Below are 17,539 nucleotides of genomic sequence, written 5' to 3'. Positions count from 1 at the left end.
TTTTAGCGAGGCAAAAATGGGTCACCTATAGAAGGGGGCAAAATCGACGGCAGAGTGGCACTTCTGGAACTCCCAGGATTTGAGCTTGTGGCAGGAGCGGTGTGCACGAATCTTCACCTTGACCGAGCCGGGGCAGAGGGATGGCGTGGGCCTACGGGGAGGCTGCTCACACACCTCATTACCATCCACACGCCATGAATCTGCAAACTCGTCCACGTCGTATTTGAACTGACCATCACTTCCCACCGAGTCATCCCGCCTGTGACCATTGTAGTTACCACACAGACCACAGAGACGATTCTTTAGATGAGGAGCGGCGACTACTTCCACCAGACTGTCACCATCCCATGTGATCTCCAGACCTGACACACACACATACACACACATACAGGAATACACACATTATTACACAACACCATGACATTTATTGTCATAAACAAAAATATTTTAATTGTTAAACGAAGACAATGCTTATTTAAAAATGCTTGGAAAAATATTTTAATGAAATTTAACTCGATCTATCACTTCCTCACTTTTACTTTTACATTACTTCACAATTAGATGTTTTAGGAAATAACAACAAAAGATTATTGATTGGTCTAGTTAATGTATAACAATAATCTTTTTTGGAAATGGAGATAGATTTGTTGTATATATTGTAGAATAAAATATTTTGTATGCATAGAATGCACATTAAAGCTAATATAATAATAATACTAATAAAAAAGATTTAATAGACTTCCCTTTAATATGGACATCCTAAGAAGCCATGCATTATAATATTGGACTTGGACAATTTTCCTGGACGAATGCCTAGAACATAATCAAGGACCTTTATACATATGGCTCAGGTGTCACATGCTAGGACACAGGTTTTCTGTCAGCTCAGTGTTCGGCATTTGTTCAGTCTAAAAAAAGGACAGAAGTGTACCGGACTGGACCCCTGGACTGGTAGTGGTATTTATAGCTTGTATTTATCAAGCTTGGTGTGAAATGATGTAATATATCCCATAATTAGCACCTCCTCCCCTCTTGGTCCTTACCTATGATGGTGGTGAGTTTCAGCAGGTATCCATCGAGGTCGATGTGGACGCCGGTGCTGTGGAACGGCAGAGCGACGCGAGTGCCGTTCTGCCGCACTGTTAAGTGTTGGTGCAGGCTCACGGTCATCTCCGGCATACGCAGCTCCACCGACTTGGTCCAGGAGAACGAGCGTGTTTTTCGAGCATCATTCTTCACCAACACAGTGAAGCCACTCGCTGACGTGCAGTCCTTGGTCAGGACATACTGACACGTGCCCTGGAAGTTAAAGGTGCGTCCGTCGAACGTGTTGTAATGGGGGTCGCCAAATACAGTACACACACCTGGTTCTGAAAAAGAGAGGAGAATACGTTATCGGGATGTTACGCCGTTTGACACAAACATCAGTTTCAGGCTGACCTTATCGTTTCATTTAATTTAATTTGCTGTTTTGTTTGCCCTTCACTCATGCCTTAGATTGGCATTTTTTTTTTTCCTATAGTAGGTCCATTATTTGAGAGGAAACATGACCGTGGTTGGTTTTTACCACACACTGGAGAATTGTGCACGGCGGATCTGATTGCACTGGAAGTTAACATGAGACAGACTTCAGCTGCCTGTCCTTTTGACCTTATCTTAAATGTAAAAAAAAAAAAAGTGAGTGATGTGATGTGACATGACTATAATTTAATATATCTATCAACCTACTACAGTAAGTACCAGGCTTTATTTTTTTGATGCATTGTGGTAGCTTACTGTAAAGTATCAAAGCATTAATTTACACAAATACTACCACCATTATAGGGGTCTCAGGGCTACGAGGGTTGTTATAATAATGATCATTTTACGATCAGGCTACAAGTTATGCTTTTTTTATGATTAGAAGTGTACGTTTCACCACCACCATCTTTCTGTATAATAATAATAATAATAATAATAATAATAATAATAATAATAATAATAATAATAGCAGTCACCAGAGAACAGTAGTAAAGTATTTATTTTGAAACCCTTAATCAGCTATACAGTTACTAATCAGGCTAATTGTTATATTAAAACTTACTACAGACACAGGAATGAATAACAGTGTCGTCCCCTGCGTGGGACCGTATTATAGCTACTATTTTACATCAAAACACGCTAAGGAGCTTTTACTTGAATGAAGCAGTAGCCTGGCTTTTATACGTATGTTCTATTTGTCTGAAAATTCAGTATATCCAGTTCACTAATTAGTCTTCTATTGTAGTGTTGCCTTTTTAACGATCACAGTGGAAATGATTATGGTCTTTGAATCAATAAAAACTGCTTTTTGTGCAGCATGTCCTAAGGGCAAAGGCGGGATAATGGTGAAGGTAAACTTACTCACTTTCAGTGCAAACAGGACAGCAGCCAGTCCGGTTCAGTATCTTATTCTGCAATAACACACATAGCATTCGGGGGGAAAAAATGAGCACCGTTTTATAGACAAAGTCCAAACATATAGAGTCACACGAACAGACATAGTGTCTCAGAGCCCCAGTGGAAGCGGATAGATTGTTTTAAATACCATCAGAAATGCACATCAAAGGTCCCTTCCCCCATTCTTACCCACCGATCCCTTCCGCCCCTCCAGCCCAAAAACACAACACACACATCGAGCCATACACTCAACCGGAACCATGGTGCATTCAGCGTATACAAAGGGCTGTGGTTTGAGAGAGCATCTAAATATAGAGGGCTGTTTCTTTGCTGTCAGTCAAACACAAGGCAAAGCAGTGGAAAGGCTGTTCGTGTTGTCTGGCTGTCCCCTAAATCAAGGACAGGTGTGTGCTGGGAAATATGCAGGATGGGTGAAAATCAGATATCTGGTTGAGTAGTGGAATTGCCCTTGGCAAAGATAAATCACAAGCGCAGAGAGAATAAATCACGACAGTGTATAAGTTACATCAGCATACCACACAGGAGGATATTCCCAACGTTAGTTAGTTACAGGCTGTAATTCTGCTAAGAGGCTGATGTGATGGGCGGTGAACAGATGGTCAGGGTTAGAGAGATAGGATTTACAGATCTTACTGCGAAGATCCATTATTCCAGACTGAATGTCACATAACATGGCTGGTCATGTCCAATGTCAGTAGCTTGCCAATGAAATGAGGTTTGAATAATGCATTATTCCATAATAGGACTTATGTGGGACAAACTATCACTTACACACATATATATGTAGAACTTCAAACAGCATTGTATTTCAATCTGTTTTATGTTCGTGATATCTTCTCAGTCACTGCTTATGTTTTGTTATAGATATGTTAGCAAAGAAGGCTAGGATGGAAATCAGCCCCGGTTTGGCTTCTTCATACAGTTCTGTGTGTTTTTCTATTGGTGGTGCTGTAGTGCTCGTTTTGTTGAAAAGTCGGAATCGTGTGTTAATATTGTGTGTGTGCATGTCGGTTTGTCTGTACATGTTTAAGTTCCTCACCGCAGGACAGCTGGTCACTGGCACACAATGTTTAGGCTGACACTCGATGGTCCCCTTTACACAGGTGCATAATGTGCAGTTCACAGATGACCAGTGATCCCCATCCTACAGGAAGAGAGAGAGAGAGAGAGAGAGAGAGAGAGAGAGAGAGAGAGAGAGAGAGAGAGAGAGAGAGAGAGAGAGAGAGAGAGAGAGAGAGAGAGAGAGAGAGAGAGAGACTATTAATGGGTATCCAACAATAATGTGTCTATTAATACATACATTCATCAATTCTAAATGCACTCATGTATCCTATCCTATTTCTATCCTTCAGTTTCATCATTTACATACATCAGTCCATCTGTTCATCTGTCCAATCATTGCACCCCAGTTAGACATTCATCTATATTATCCATCTATTCATACATCCACCAATTTAGCTTCCAGCAATCTAATCACTATTTATAGTCAATATATCCATCTATCCATCCATTCATCCATCCATCCATTCAGTGAGTTCAACATTCCCCACTGTCATTCATCCTCACTTGTTGCATCCATATTTGCATTTCATCTATAGGATCCATCCATCCATCCATCCATCCATCCATCCATCCATCCATCCATCCATCCATCCATCCATCCATCAGCGATTCTATTCACCATTTATTGATACTTTTATTCATCTATCAATCTAAACATTGCACCACCAGTTAGTCATCCATCCGTAATTAGTACACTGTATATCTTTTAGTTTCCGGTCCATTCATATATTCATTCCAGCATTTATCTATTCATCTATTTGTTCATTTATAATCCTTCTATTTATAGTTTTTCAACTAATTCTCTCACAATCCTTTCTTTCCCCTACATAGCAATCCATTCATGTAAACATATCTATAGAAATTCATCTGTCCTCTCATTCATCTTCCTTTCTACCCATCCATTTAATTCAATCATTCATAAACAAATCCATCCTTTTATCCATTCATCATCCCATTCACTTATCTGGTTATTCAACAATTCATTCATTCGTTTGTTCGTTCATTCGTTCATTCATCCATCCATTCATTCATTCATTAATTCATCCATCCATTCATCCATCAATCCATCTTTTCATCCAGTCCCCTTATACATATTTCCAGTTCTCACCCTGTAAATCTTGTTTTTGACTCTGCAGTATTTGATGTCCTCTGTCTTTAGGTAAGAGAGACACTCAGGGCAGCACTGGTCACTCTGGCAGCTTCCTGCTAGTGAACAGCGTTTCCTACACACTACTGTGGAGTCCAGACAGGTGCATGTTGTACAGTTATCCAAGCTGAAGGATGTATCATTCTCATAGACCTCACTATGGAATAAGCAGCTGCCCAGAGACAAGTCGAACACCTTCCTCTGACCTGGGGAAAGATAAGCACGCTATCTGTGATGCTTTAGGCTCAATGATGGAAATGTAAAATTAAGCTGTGTGTAGACATATGAGAAGCTTACCCTGGCACCTGGGACAACACTGTCCTGGAGGGGTGTGACTCAGATGGGAGGGGCAAGACAGGACAGGACACACCTCCCTATGGCACATTGTTCGGCTTCCCTGAGAATGGCATAGTGTTTAGTGTCCGAATATTGGAATAAACTTTTGGATGTACGTTTTAATGTGGACGTTTCTAATGGATAAATAGTGCCATGTTAAGCAGAAATGCACATGTCCTGCACATGACTATGAGTAATGAGCTGCGGTGTCATTAAAAAAAAAATACCATTCATCATAAAGGCCATAGTGGAATGCTGTAACTTTTTTTTTCATCTTCCAGTGTTTTATCTTTACAGTAAAGCTAACCAGGTCTCAAAGCTCTACGTCCCTGCAGTGTGCGAATGTGCACAGGAATGTTAGGACTCGAGGTGGAGTGAATGACTCATCCAAACCCATGTAGAAGGTTTTAACACTGGCTTCATTAAAATGACCAAACAAAGCCATGGAGAATATAAACCAAAGTCTCTCAAGAGCCAGAAACCAGCATCCAAAATAAACCGTGTTTGGAGAGCCTCCACAGGCCAGCGGTGTAAGCCATACTCCTGTACTTCCACTAACCCAGACACACACACACACACACACACACACACTCTCTAATTGCCTGGGAAGCACAGTAAAGGCCTTAATGTGTTTATCCGCAAGGTTTATTTATTGTTAAAGGGTGGTGAAACAAGTCCAGTGGCTCCCTAGAGGACCAAAGACAAACCCATTAGTTGCAGATCTCAGAGCTCGGTCAGATACCGCAGGAGATTTAAAAACATGAACAAGTATGCCTCTAGCTATGCTTCAACCTCAAAATTAGTGCATCTGTAAGATAGAGAGTTCAATTTGATCCGAGAGCAAACGTGTATTAGGAACACGTGTGCGTTAAAAGCTATAAAGCGTGCCTGTTTGTCTGGAGAAATTCAGGAATGCTGCTTTGTACCGGAGATTAGAATCGCGTGCAGATGTCTTTTGGGAAGAAATGACAATTTGCAGATATGACTAGCGGGAGTACTCACGGTGCATGTGCATTTGATGCAGGGCTTTCCCTCGGGGTGAAACTCTTCCCTTTCTTTATACAGACAACCCTCGAAAATACAACCTGTGCACAAGGAAGATATTTAAAAAAAAACGTGTATATTTAAAGAAACCAAGATATTACAATCTAATACTTTCCCAGAGACACACACACTCACCTGGGCAGGAAGGGCAGCATTTCTTGGGATGGATTTTGGGGTTTTTGCAGGGGACCACACACTGCATTTGTGCTTCGGTTATTACACCTTCCTGTCCCGAACACAACATTAAGACATTATATTTACCAGGGTTGGAAACACACAATTATATAGGACGTCTTTGGATGCTGTAGAAACCCCGAGCATGACAATGCCCTGCTGCACAAAGTCAGCTTCATGAAGATATGATTTACATGGGTTGGAGTGGAACATCTTGAATTGCCTCTGACCTCAACCCTATTAAACACCCTTGGGATAAATTGGACCTTCACCCCAGGCCTCCTCATCTCACCTACATCAGTTCCTGACTTTACTAAAGCTCTTGTGGCTGAGCATATATCACATTTTCATTTTCCCAATAATTATCTCATTCCTACAGCTGAAAAGTTGTTCAGCTTGGTTGTGATGGGATTAGAACTCATGACCTTCTGAGCAGAAGTCCAACATCTATCCACAGCCACATTTCAAAATGTATTGAAGCATTTTCTCAGAAGATATTCTCAGATAATATAACCAAAATGTGGAATGTTCAAAGATCATTCAAGGTCAAAATGAAATGAAATGCTTCTTTGAAACTCACATTTGAATATTATTTCAATTTCTTTTTTTTACTTTGTTTCTTTAGACCGGACTCATACACATCAAAGCTGTACGTCCGCTCACACTGAAGGATCACGTTGCTTATTTAGTGAATATGAAGCGCTGCTATATTTTTGGCACTCTTTTTTTTCCCTTTGAAGCTGCTAGTAATCCAGGAAAACAATGAGAGCTATAACCTGAGGTGTTTCCGAAATGGTATGAATGACAAATAAATAAAAATGAACTTTTAGTAGCCAATTTTAAAATCCTATATTTTATTATTTAAAATCGTTTTTGGTCACTAGTCATTTTTCATAAAGCAAACTAATTTCATTTTTCATTTCATCTTCTCCCGCTTATCCGTAATTCGGGTCGCGGGGGCAGCAGTCTAAGCAGATTCCCCAGACACTTCTCCGTGTCCAGGGATCGGGCTGTCAAGGCCCCCGCCTTCGACTGCTGCCCGATCCTTTCAGCACCGGTCCCTTACGGTCCCTCCTGCAGGTGGTGAGCCCACGGGAAGGCAAACTAATTATGCTTATTAATATTAATTTACTTGCTATTTGCCTTTTCAACTTCGCATAAATCCTGTCATTCTGCCTATTTTGTAGGTACATGTTTTATATTTACTGCATACCATAGAGTAAAAAAAAAAAAAACTTTTTTACAGTGTAGCACTTTAAAATTTGCTTGAAACCCTCACAAAAGAAAATCGACTTTTTAGTTGTATTCATTTGGCAAAGCAACTAGACAATATTAACAAAAAACTATTGGGACGCCTGACTTTTCCAGCCATATGTGATCCTTTCACGAACTGTTACCACGAACTTGGAAGCACACAATTGTATAAACCTCTTTGGAAGCTGTAGGATTTAATTTTCTCTTTACTTGAACTAGGAGACGCAAACTTGTTCCAGCAATGGCAATACACCTGTGCATAAAGCCAGCTCCATTAAGACATGATGTACATGGGTTAGAGTGGAAGATCTTGGCAGTGGCCTGCTAAAGAGCTCTAACGCTACTGAACACCTTTGGGATGAATGTGATTGGCTGCACCCCAGGCTTCTAACCTTATCTTCATCAGTACCTGATATTACTAATGATTTTATGGCTGAATGAGCACAAACTCTCCACAAGCACACTCAAAAAACTAGTGAAACATCTTTCCAGAAGAGTGGAGATTATTGTCAGTGTAAATGGGAACAAATATGGAATGGGATGTTAAAAAAATCGCATTCCAATTTTATGATTATGTGTCCTGAACCTTTTGTCTATATTGAGATATTTCTGAAATGGTATGAATAATAAATACAGTATATAATATATACATTTTATATTTAAATTATACATAAATTTTTTATTTAGCTTTAATAGATTTACTAGTCATAAAACAGACTACTTATTACTTATTATTAATATTCATTAACTTGCTAACTGCCTTCGCAACTTAATTTAAGGATAAAGTCTGTCATTTTGAAAGATAGTATTTTTTGGTATTATTATTTATTTATTTGTTTATTAGATTGACTGACTGCCTCACAAAAGAGAATCACCTCTTTACTTTTATTCATTCGGCACCTGCCGACACGTCACTCTTCCCTTCAGCAGTGTATTAAAGCAAACTAGAAATAAAGCTTGACCTGTTAAAAACATACTCATAAACTATATTCTAAGTGAGACACGTATTGCTGTTCACGTGACATGAGCACTAGCGAGCTTGTGTAAGCTGACTACTAGATTAGATTTATTATTATTGGCAATAAATTAGTTTAACGACTTAATGTTTGACTTCCATTTGGTTGTTTTTTTTTCCCGTCCTCTGGAAATGGAAATCTCATGGGTGCTAATAATTGAGGGTAAATGCACTCTTATGAAAGCCCTCAAGAGTCAAAACCGAACAGAAATCTAAACATTAGAGACCTGAACCTTGTATTTAATGTTGATTTCTATATAATTTCAAAAAGGTTCACTTTTTGTTCCGCATCAGCACAAAGATCCTTAAAAAACACATTATTGAGTCTCACCTGGCACCGGCGTGTGATACACGGCATGGTCGGGGTCGTCCACGAATACGAGCTGTTATAGGACTTCCCTTCCAGCTGACAGCCTAATAAATAAAAGAGAACAAGTGAGAGAGTAGAAGAGGGAGACAGAAATCTAAATTCTTCCTCTGAAAAGCACACCACTGATCTCCTTTACCCCCGTGCTGCATAGTTTAAACAGAAAACACATTAAGTCACTACTGTGTAGATGGAAACCCTGCTCCATGTGGAAATGTCTGGGGCTTTACCGTAAGCCCTCCAGAGCCTCATTTGCCCTCTGTCCCCTTGCACCCTTCAACACCACCCCACACCACACCACCTCTACCCTTGCTACGTTACACATCCAATATGGCTCTGAATGAAAGGAAGCAGCGTGGAGCCGTGAGATTTGGAGGAAACACAGGAACAACACAAAAGATGACGACTGGGCTTTTCTATTCAAAACTAACAAAACGTGTCTTGACATAAAAAAAACCCCCCAAAAAGCCCAGGCATCCTTAATAAACCCTCGACTCATAAAAAAAGACAGCGAGACAGAGAGAAAGAGAAGCAGATCACAAACAAAGGGCTGCAACCCTGCTGTGAAGATATGAGTTCAGGCCGGAGTGACCTCAGCCATTTCTTTCTTTCTTTCTTTCTTTCTTTCTTTCTTTCTTTCTTTCTTTCTTTCTTTCTTTCTTTCTTTCTTTCTTTCTTTCTTTCTTTCTTTCTTTCTTTTGGAAGGAACCTACAGTGTACCTTTCTATCTATCTATCTATCTATCTATCTATCTATCTATCTATCTATCTATCTATCTATCTATCTATCTATCTATCTATCTATCTATCTTACTTTTTTTCTTTTCTTTTTTTCTTTCTTTTGGAATGAACCTACAGTGTACCTTTCTTTCTTTCTTTCTTTCTTTCTTTCTTTCTTTCTTTCTTTCTTTCTTTCTTTCTTTCTTTTGGAAGAAACCTACAGTGTACCTTTCTTTCTTTCTTTCTTTCTTTCTTTCTTTCTTTCTTTCTTTCTTTCTTTCTTTCTTTCTTTCTTTCTTTCTTTCTTTCTCTTTCTTTCTTTCTCCTTCCTTCCTTCCTTCATTCCTTCCTTTCGCCTTCGTTCCTTTCTTTCTTTCTTTCTTTCTTTCTTTCTTTCTTTCTTTCTTTCTTTCTTTCTTTCTTTCTTTCTTGCTTGCTTTCTTTCGTTCTTGCTTGCTTTCTTGCTTGCTCTCTCTTTTTCTTCCATTCTTTTTTTAATTCTTTCAATGACGAGGAGCCAAACCAGTGCTGGAAGCAACTCAGAGTTCGTTTATTTTGGTGTCTATGAACTTCACTCTACACCAAAACACCTATTTCTGAGCAGCTGCTGAACGTATGTGTGGATGAAGTTAGGATGTTTAACACACACACACACACACACACACACACACACACACACACACACACACACACACACAGAGACTAATGGAGTATCTACAATGCTACAATGGTTCATAAAGATACAATCAAAGTAAAACAAGAGTTATATTTATTTATATCTTGTTTATATATATATATATATATATTGTTTTTTATTTAATTGTCATTCATTATTTTTTATACGCTTTTATTTCATAAGCAAACAGAAAAAGGACAAAAAATAAATCGCACGCATTCTTTATTACCGCTTTATCTATGTAAAGCTGCTTTGAGCTTATTAAAATTTTTCTAAAGCGCTACAAAAAAAAAAGGATAATTTTTTTTTAAGAAATCATGTGTACAAAATGAATATCGCCTGTCATAAAAAAAAAAAATATTTTAATCTATTGAAATTAATGAGTATTTTTAATGAATGCCGCCTATTAAATGGTTATAAAATATGTTAAAAAAATTATCTAAATCAATAATATGTGAATAATAAACAGAAATAACACTAACTGTGAAACTAAATTTAAAAAATGTGCCACAATATGAGCTTCAAAAAGGTGATGCTGTAAAAAGTGATCGTATGTCTGATCATTTTATGGATTTATCAATAAAAAGGCATTTATTTGAGAGCTGAATGTAAAATGGGTAAATGAGCGGATTTTACCTTTGCATCTTTCGCAGCAGGCTCCGGTCTGTTTCACCACCAAAGCACAGTCATCTCCCACTAGAGGGCATTTCTCCTGCTTGCAGTCTGCTTTATTGTTCTGGAAAAAGGAAAGATTTAAGGAGAGAAAAAAAGAGACATTGAGAGACAGAGAGATCACATTAAGCTGTCATTTGTGTCATATTGAGCTTTTGTGACTTTACCGCGTAATAAAATTTGGAACGCAATTTCCGGTTTTGATCCATTTTTCTGTTTTGACTATAAAGTGTGAAGCGCACGGGAAACGTTAGGAATAATACAGCCCAGTTTTATGCACGAGCCTGGTTCGTATCAAGGGCTAGAGACAGAGAGATACGCGATGTGAAGGCGGGAGAAGTGAGACTGCACAGGCGAGTTTGAGAGAGTACAGTCTCCCATCCTATTTCCTTACAAACGTCACCAAGGTCAAAGGAATGCCTTGCGCCGCTAAACGCTGTCAGGGCTATCGGCTTACAAGTCGGCCGGCAACAACCCGCCCTCCATTGATTTCCTTTCATAAAGTCAGACCCTGGAGTAAGTCAATACAAGGAATTCATTAACCCGTCACGTCGCCTTGGAGAGATGACAGCAGAAGATGGAGGCGGAGAACCCGAGAGTCCCACTGAGACCAGGCGTCCTTTTGACACCAACCAAAAGCCGGCCGGGGCTCGAATGCCACGCTAAAACTCTCCGATTGTGTCAAAGACATAATGTTTAACTCGGGAGGTTGTACAGTGCCGTTCGCCTCTGACCCTTTTTAACACGTGTGAAAGGCTGGGACACACAAAGCTCTTTCAGTGCAATGGCATTTAATAAAAAGATGGATTTTTCCCCCCAAAAACCAACAGCTCATACACTATATATAGCTATTTTTTCCAAAATATCTTATATGATTGGTCAGAAGATGCATACGTTTAAATTCAGAGGTTTTGTTATACAAAGCAATAATTACTGATATACAGTTTTCTGTAAGGAGATGTTCATTTATCAGTAATGGTGAGAATCTCCAACGTCAACGCTTTGCAATAAAAATCTTTTGTACCCTGGGAAGATTTTCAGGACGGACAAGTTTATGCTTTTAAGTATCTTATTACTGACAAAGCAAACAACCCCATATTATTTCATTCCTTAATTCAAAACGTCACATTATTGCCTAAATCGATTCTTTTAGCATTTCTGGGTCATGGACCGTTTCTTCTTCTTCGTCTCAAACCTACCCATGGATTTTACAACGTCTTGAGTTTAACAAGCTCAACGCTTTTTTTACGACGTCTTCCTGGTCGCAGTGCTAAATGTTTGCGCGTTAGCCTCCGTTTACGCATCTGTGCTTTTTTCCTCCCACTGAGTTATTACTGCGGATTATATCTGCCCATGTTACTCTTTATGAAACAGGCCAAAGGTCAGAAGAGATTAAAAGATTGGAACCTGTGAAATTCTCTCAAAACTCGATGTCCAGGCAGAGAGGAGGCCTGGGAAATTCTTTAGCCCCCCTATTCATTTTAATGATGGGAGTCGGTTTATCCTGTAAAGAGTTCATTTTATTTTAAATGTTTTTTTGCAGCATTGCGACATAGAACCAAAGAAACCGAAGAAAATATTCCTCTGCTTAAAATTCAGGACGTCAGGTGTTCAATAGCATTTCGCAATTCGTTCTGTAACTCAAGCTCAAATCTAATAACAGATATATTTCATGCTTTTATATGTACACTATATAAACAAAAGTTTGTGGACACCTGACCATAAGATTTGTATGTGCTTTTTGAACATCTCTGTCCATATTTAGTCATTTGCTGTTAGAATAACCTCCACTCTTCCAGGAAGATGTTTCACTGGATTTTATAGTGTTGCTGATGTATAGTACGTGAGATGAGGAGGCCTGGGGTGCGTCCCAGTTTATCCCGAAGATGTTTAGTAGGGTTGAGGTCAGAGCTCTAATGCAGGCCATTAAATCCAAACCCATAGATCACAGAGCTGGCTTTGTGCACAGGGGCACTGTCATGCTCAAACAGGTTCAGGACTAATGGGAAAATTAAATGGTCCTGCATGCAAAGACGTCCTATGCAATTGTATATGTTGCGTTTAACAAAAACACCTTTCAAATCGAAATAAATCAGAAATCTGTATCTGGATTTGTGACGATGCAAAAAGCACTTTATATACAAAAACTGTGAATTGAAATAAGTTGCATCCTAAATACGAGTAGTTCCTTGAAATCGCTTAACATTCAGACAGATTAACTTCACGCATATTTCACTAACGTAAACTGCTAGACTTTTAGCCGCTAACAAAAGAACATAGCATCAACCCATAAGTGAGTGAGGGAGTGTTTTTTCTGTTGCGTAGCCTCTCTGACCTTTCACCTTTTACCTCTCCCTGAACAACATAACGGTTGCGACCTACACGGATGATCATCAACTGCTTCCTTTAATTCCATTAACTGGGCACATTGTGTGCTTTCAGAGTCACTGAATGCAGTCAGAGATCTGGAGGTAAATTTCCAGAGGAAAACATGGCAATAATTTGATTCCAGGAAATGATTCATCTGCTTTATTTTTAGCTAAGGTTGCCGTTCTGAAATTGTGGAAAAACACTACATTATATTTAGAGGAATTATAGATTGAATTCTTTTTTTTAAGGCGGATTGTGCGCACGCCATTTTGCTCACTGATTATTAATATTGCAATACATTTCTGATGCAGTATTATCAGAAATCAACAATCTTTATTATAATTTGGATTGTTCTTGCAATAGTTATGGGTTTTTAGTTTTCTAAAGACAAAAAAAAACTTTTTGATGATGAAACTCGTCCCAGCTTTTTAACATGATTCCCTGTTGTTTTTTTAATTCCAATTTTTTTCCCCCAAAGAATAATTTTTTTATTTTTTCTACAAACTACAATTATAAAGAACAATTTTATTTGTTCTTTCTTACCACATTATCTGTGTGAAGCTGCTTTGAGACAATGTCCATTGTTAAAAGCGCTATGCAAATAAAAAAATAATTAAATTAAATGTTTTTCCTTAAAGCAAATCAAACTGAATATATATCTCATTTTCATCCAGTGATGATATTATTCATTACTGCTTATATTATAGTCAAATCTGCCTGCATCAGTGAAATAATAAAACTTTTTAATAAAAACTTAAAGAACACATGGTGAAAAAAAAAACACTTTTCCTCAACAACTTTTCCACTGCGGTTCTGTGCATCGTGTGAACGTTGATTATTGGCGAATTGGAGCAAATCATTCTGTACACACACTTTTATGTCTTGAGTCTGTCCTGTCTAAATTCATCTTCATGTCTATGGAAGCAGTAAAACACTTGGTGGTGTGTAAATTGTAAGAAACTAATCAACGATCAGCTGCTCTGATCAAACAATTGTGGATTATTTCCCTTGAACAAAATGCCTCTGGGTTTTTTGATAAAAGAATAAAATTCGGGGGAAAAAATCATATATCAGTTTCCAACGAATACTAAGAGTTCAGAATTTTGCCTCTCTGAAAGACATGGAGTTAAAAATTGTTTGCTCAACCGGACAGACACGAGACGTGGGACGTCAGACTTTGGGCGACGCGCTCATTTGGGGGCTCATTAGCACAAAGATCGGGGGTCCTGTGGCGCTCTTTGAACAGCCATTAGCGGCCACTGAGCGATCAGCGCGAGACGAGACACGCGGCCGTCTCGACAGCTCGCGCGCTCAACCCTGGAGACCCGCGCGACCTGCAGCCAGGCAGTGAGATGAAAGGCGTTTCGTGATTACGTCACGAGGACAATGGGGGGAGGGGAGGGGGGGGTTCGTTATATAATAATAATAATAATAATAATAATAATAATAATAATAATAATAATAATAATAAAAGCATTATTATAAAAACAATGATAATAATAATTATTAGTAGTAGTAGTGGTAGTATTATGTGTATGCTAAAAAAAATGACGTGATCGTTTTGTGCATTTCACCACGTGACCAATATGCTTTAACTTCACGTGGGAAAATCACGTCTGAAAAAAATAAAATACATAGATGATATAAATTATTTTTAAAAAGCCCATTTATAAATAATACTATAAGCACGTGCACGAGTGAAAAGTGTCACAGTAAATCACTTGGTAATGTTATTAGGTTTTTTTTTTGTTAAATGCTAAAACGAATCAGCAGCTAATAAAAAAATAATAAAAATTAAAATTTTGGTCACTTTCAGAAAAAAGAAATAAAAGTCTACAATCCATCTTTTTTCTTCTTCACGAACTGATCGGATCATTTACCCTCATTTAGATTAAAAAAGAAACCCCTTTTCTCTTCTCACCAGACAGACGCAGGAGATGCAGGGGTTGTCGGTGATGTTGGGGATGTGCAGAACCTCTCCCTCGTTGTCGCAGCTCGCCTCCGTTCCTGCGCGAGACGCACGAAGGATGAAGCACGTGAGATGCGCAAAAAAAAAAGAAGGAGATAAACACTGTAAGGACCAGGCTTATGGATTTTAACCCGATTCTACCTTCTCTTCATTTGTATCAATAAATAAATGAATAAAGAGGTGCAGAATACATTACACTCCACGTTTTTTTTACCCCCCCCCCCCCCCCAATTAATACACAAAAAATACGACACGCAGTTGTTTCTCGTGAGTTCTTCTTCGTGCCCAAAAAAAAAAAAAAACCCACGAGCGCGGAATGCACGCCGTTGATCACGAGCTCTTTCCACCTGCTCTGCACGCGCTCGAATCCAACTTTCCCCACATCTCTCACTGCGCTTTCCCGAGGGGACACAATGAGACAGGGGCATGGCTGCGTCCCAAACCGCACACTCGTGTAGTATTGAACACAAAATAGATCAGGGCTTACTGTCTCACACACACACACACACACACACACACACACACACACACACACACACACACACACACACACACACACACACACACACACACACACACACAGACAAAACAAAACGAGAATCCCAAACCGCATAAAAGTTTTGCAATGTTCTGTATGATTGAGAAATATGTTGTTTTAGTAGGATTCTTCTTCAAAAAACAAACAAACATAAAAAAAACAAAACAAAACAAACAAAAAAAACAACACTAAAGTTTTCTCTAAACAAAAAACATAAATTCTAGACAATAAACTTCCAATAAAAACACTTTTCATATCCATTGTATGAGTTTTGCGTATATTATTGAGCACAATTAGTAATGCACATTATTCTATCTATCTATCTATCTATCTATCTATCTATCTGTCTGTCTGTCTGTCTGTCTGTCTGTCTGTCTGCCTGCCTGCCTGCCTGCCTGCCTGCCTGCCTGCCTGCCTGCCTGCCTGTCTGTCTGTCTGTCTGTCTGTCTATCTATCTATCTATCTATCTATCTATCTATCTATCTATCTATCTATCTATCTATCTATCTATCTATCTATCTATCTATAAGCAGTGGTTTATAAACTTCACTATTATATCTTAAAGTGTACCATAAAGATCTAAATAATAAATATAGGAAATAAATGAGCCTTTTTGAAATCAAGTACAGATAAATAGTTCAATGATTTAATTGTATTTTGATAAATAAACCGTTTTTCTTTTTGAAAAAAAAAAGATAATGTGATGATTATTACTCCGCATTAAAACCCATTGATATGAAGGGTGAGTGAAGAGAGACGCTGAAAGAAAATATACCGACTGGAGAAAACGATGCTAAAATAATGAACGACAGCAAACACATTTCCCCAGAAGACGTTGCATGCGCGCTCCCGACGAATTCACGCGCAACTTTAGATCGCAATTAAAACAACAACAAACAACAACAACAACAACAAACAACAACAGGTTGACGCGGTTTCGGTAGAAGTCGGAGACGCACGCACGAGCGCGGGCGCGCGCTTCGAGCTCGGCTTACCTGTAATTATGGACGCGATTACCTGAGGAGTCTGCATTAATAAAAACACGAAGAAGACTCTGCGCGTGACGACCAGCCTCATGGTCTCGCGCGGTGTGGAAAACATCACTCAGTCCCCGAGTGTAAAAAAAAAAAAAATATATTACATAAAAAGAAAAAAAACAATAATAAAAATAATAATAATAATGATGTTAAAATCCGGTCAAAGTGAAGACATGGATCTCGGGAAGGTTTCGGAATCGTGCGCTTCTTTTAAGCACGAATGCGCAGCGAGTGCGCGCGCTACGGCTCCCGGTCTCTTTTCCCAGGTATATCCTCCAATGGCTTTGGGAAAAGATGCTCAGAAACGTGAAAGCCGAAAGACGTCAATATCCCCGGTGACGGATATCGGATCAGCGTCCTGAAGGCGTGAAGTCACGTTGCGGCTCGTGCGTGCGCAAAGAAAAAGCGGCTCGGGAAACCTGACGCGCCTCCGACGCCGCCGGCGCGCGCACTGAGCACTGAACTGCACTCGCACCCGCAACTGGAAAAAGGGGATTTGATCGGAAAACTCCGCGCCTCCAGTTAAACGTTCCCGCGGCGCAGGAACCTCCTCCTGAGCATGAACAGATCAGCCCCCACCACACACACACACACACACACACACACACACACACACACACACACACACACACACACACACACACACACACACACACAGATATTTTAATCTATCCACGGCTTTATCCTCCAAAAACTTTTTGGTAGAGGTCGTGGTGGTGG

At 39.2% G+C, this 17,539-nt stretch overlaps 1 protein-coding gene across 1 annotated transcript in view; it reads right to left on the bottom strand.

Moving 5' to 3' along the window:
* The window catches only part of bmper (BMP binding endothelial regulator), a 22,523-nt gene extending 4,984 nt beyond the window's left edge, over positions 1–17,539 (bottom strand). Inside the window, exons 1-12 of the mRNA XM_083525739.1 lie at positions 16,778–17,539; positions 15,197–15,282; positions 10,870–10,969; positions 8,803–8,885; positions 6,164–6,254; positions 5,987–6,069; positions 4,946–5,045; positions 4,610–4,854; positions 3,479–3,583; positions 2,387–2,432; positions 1,044–1,370; positions 26–362 (exon numbers count right to left, since the gene is read on the bottom strand). Of these exons, the coding sequence (XP_083381865.1) occupies positions 26–362; positions 1,044–1,370; positions 2,387–2,432; positions 3,479–3,583; positions 4,610–4,854; positions 4,946–5,045; positions 5,987–6,069; positions 6,164–6,254; positions 8,803–8,885; positions 10,870–10,969; positions 15,197–15,282; positions 16,778–16,883 (1,709 nt within the window). The 5' untranslated portion in view covers positions 16,884–17,539. The remainder of the gene's footprint in view (positions 1–25; positions 363–1,043; positions 1,371–2,386; positions 2,433–3,478; positions 3,584–4,609; positions 4,855–4,945; positions 5,046–5,986; positions 6,070–6,163; positions 6,255–8,802; positions 8,886–10,869; positions 10,970–15,196; positions 15,283–16,777) is intronic.

Source organism: Silurus aristotelis (genome assembly GCF_946808225.1).
Source record: "Silurus aristotelis genome assembly, chromosome: 22".
Lineage (NCBI taxonomy): Eukaryota > Metazoa > Chordata > Actinopteri > Siluriformes > Siluridae > Silurus > Silurus aristotelis.
This window is presented reverse-complemented; position numbering and strand designations above follow the sequence as displayed.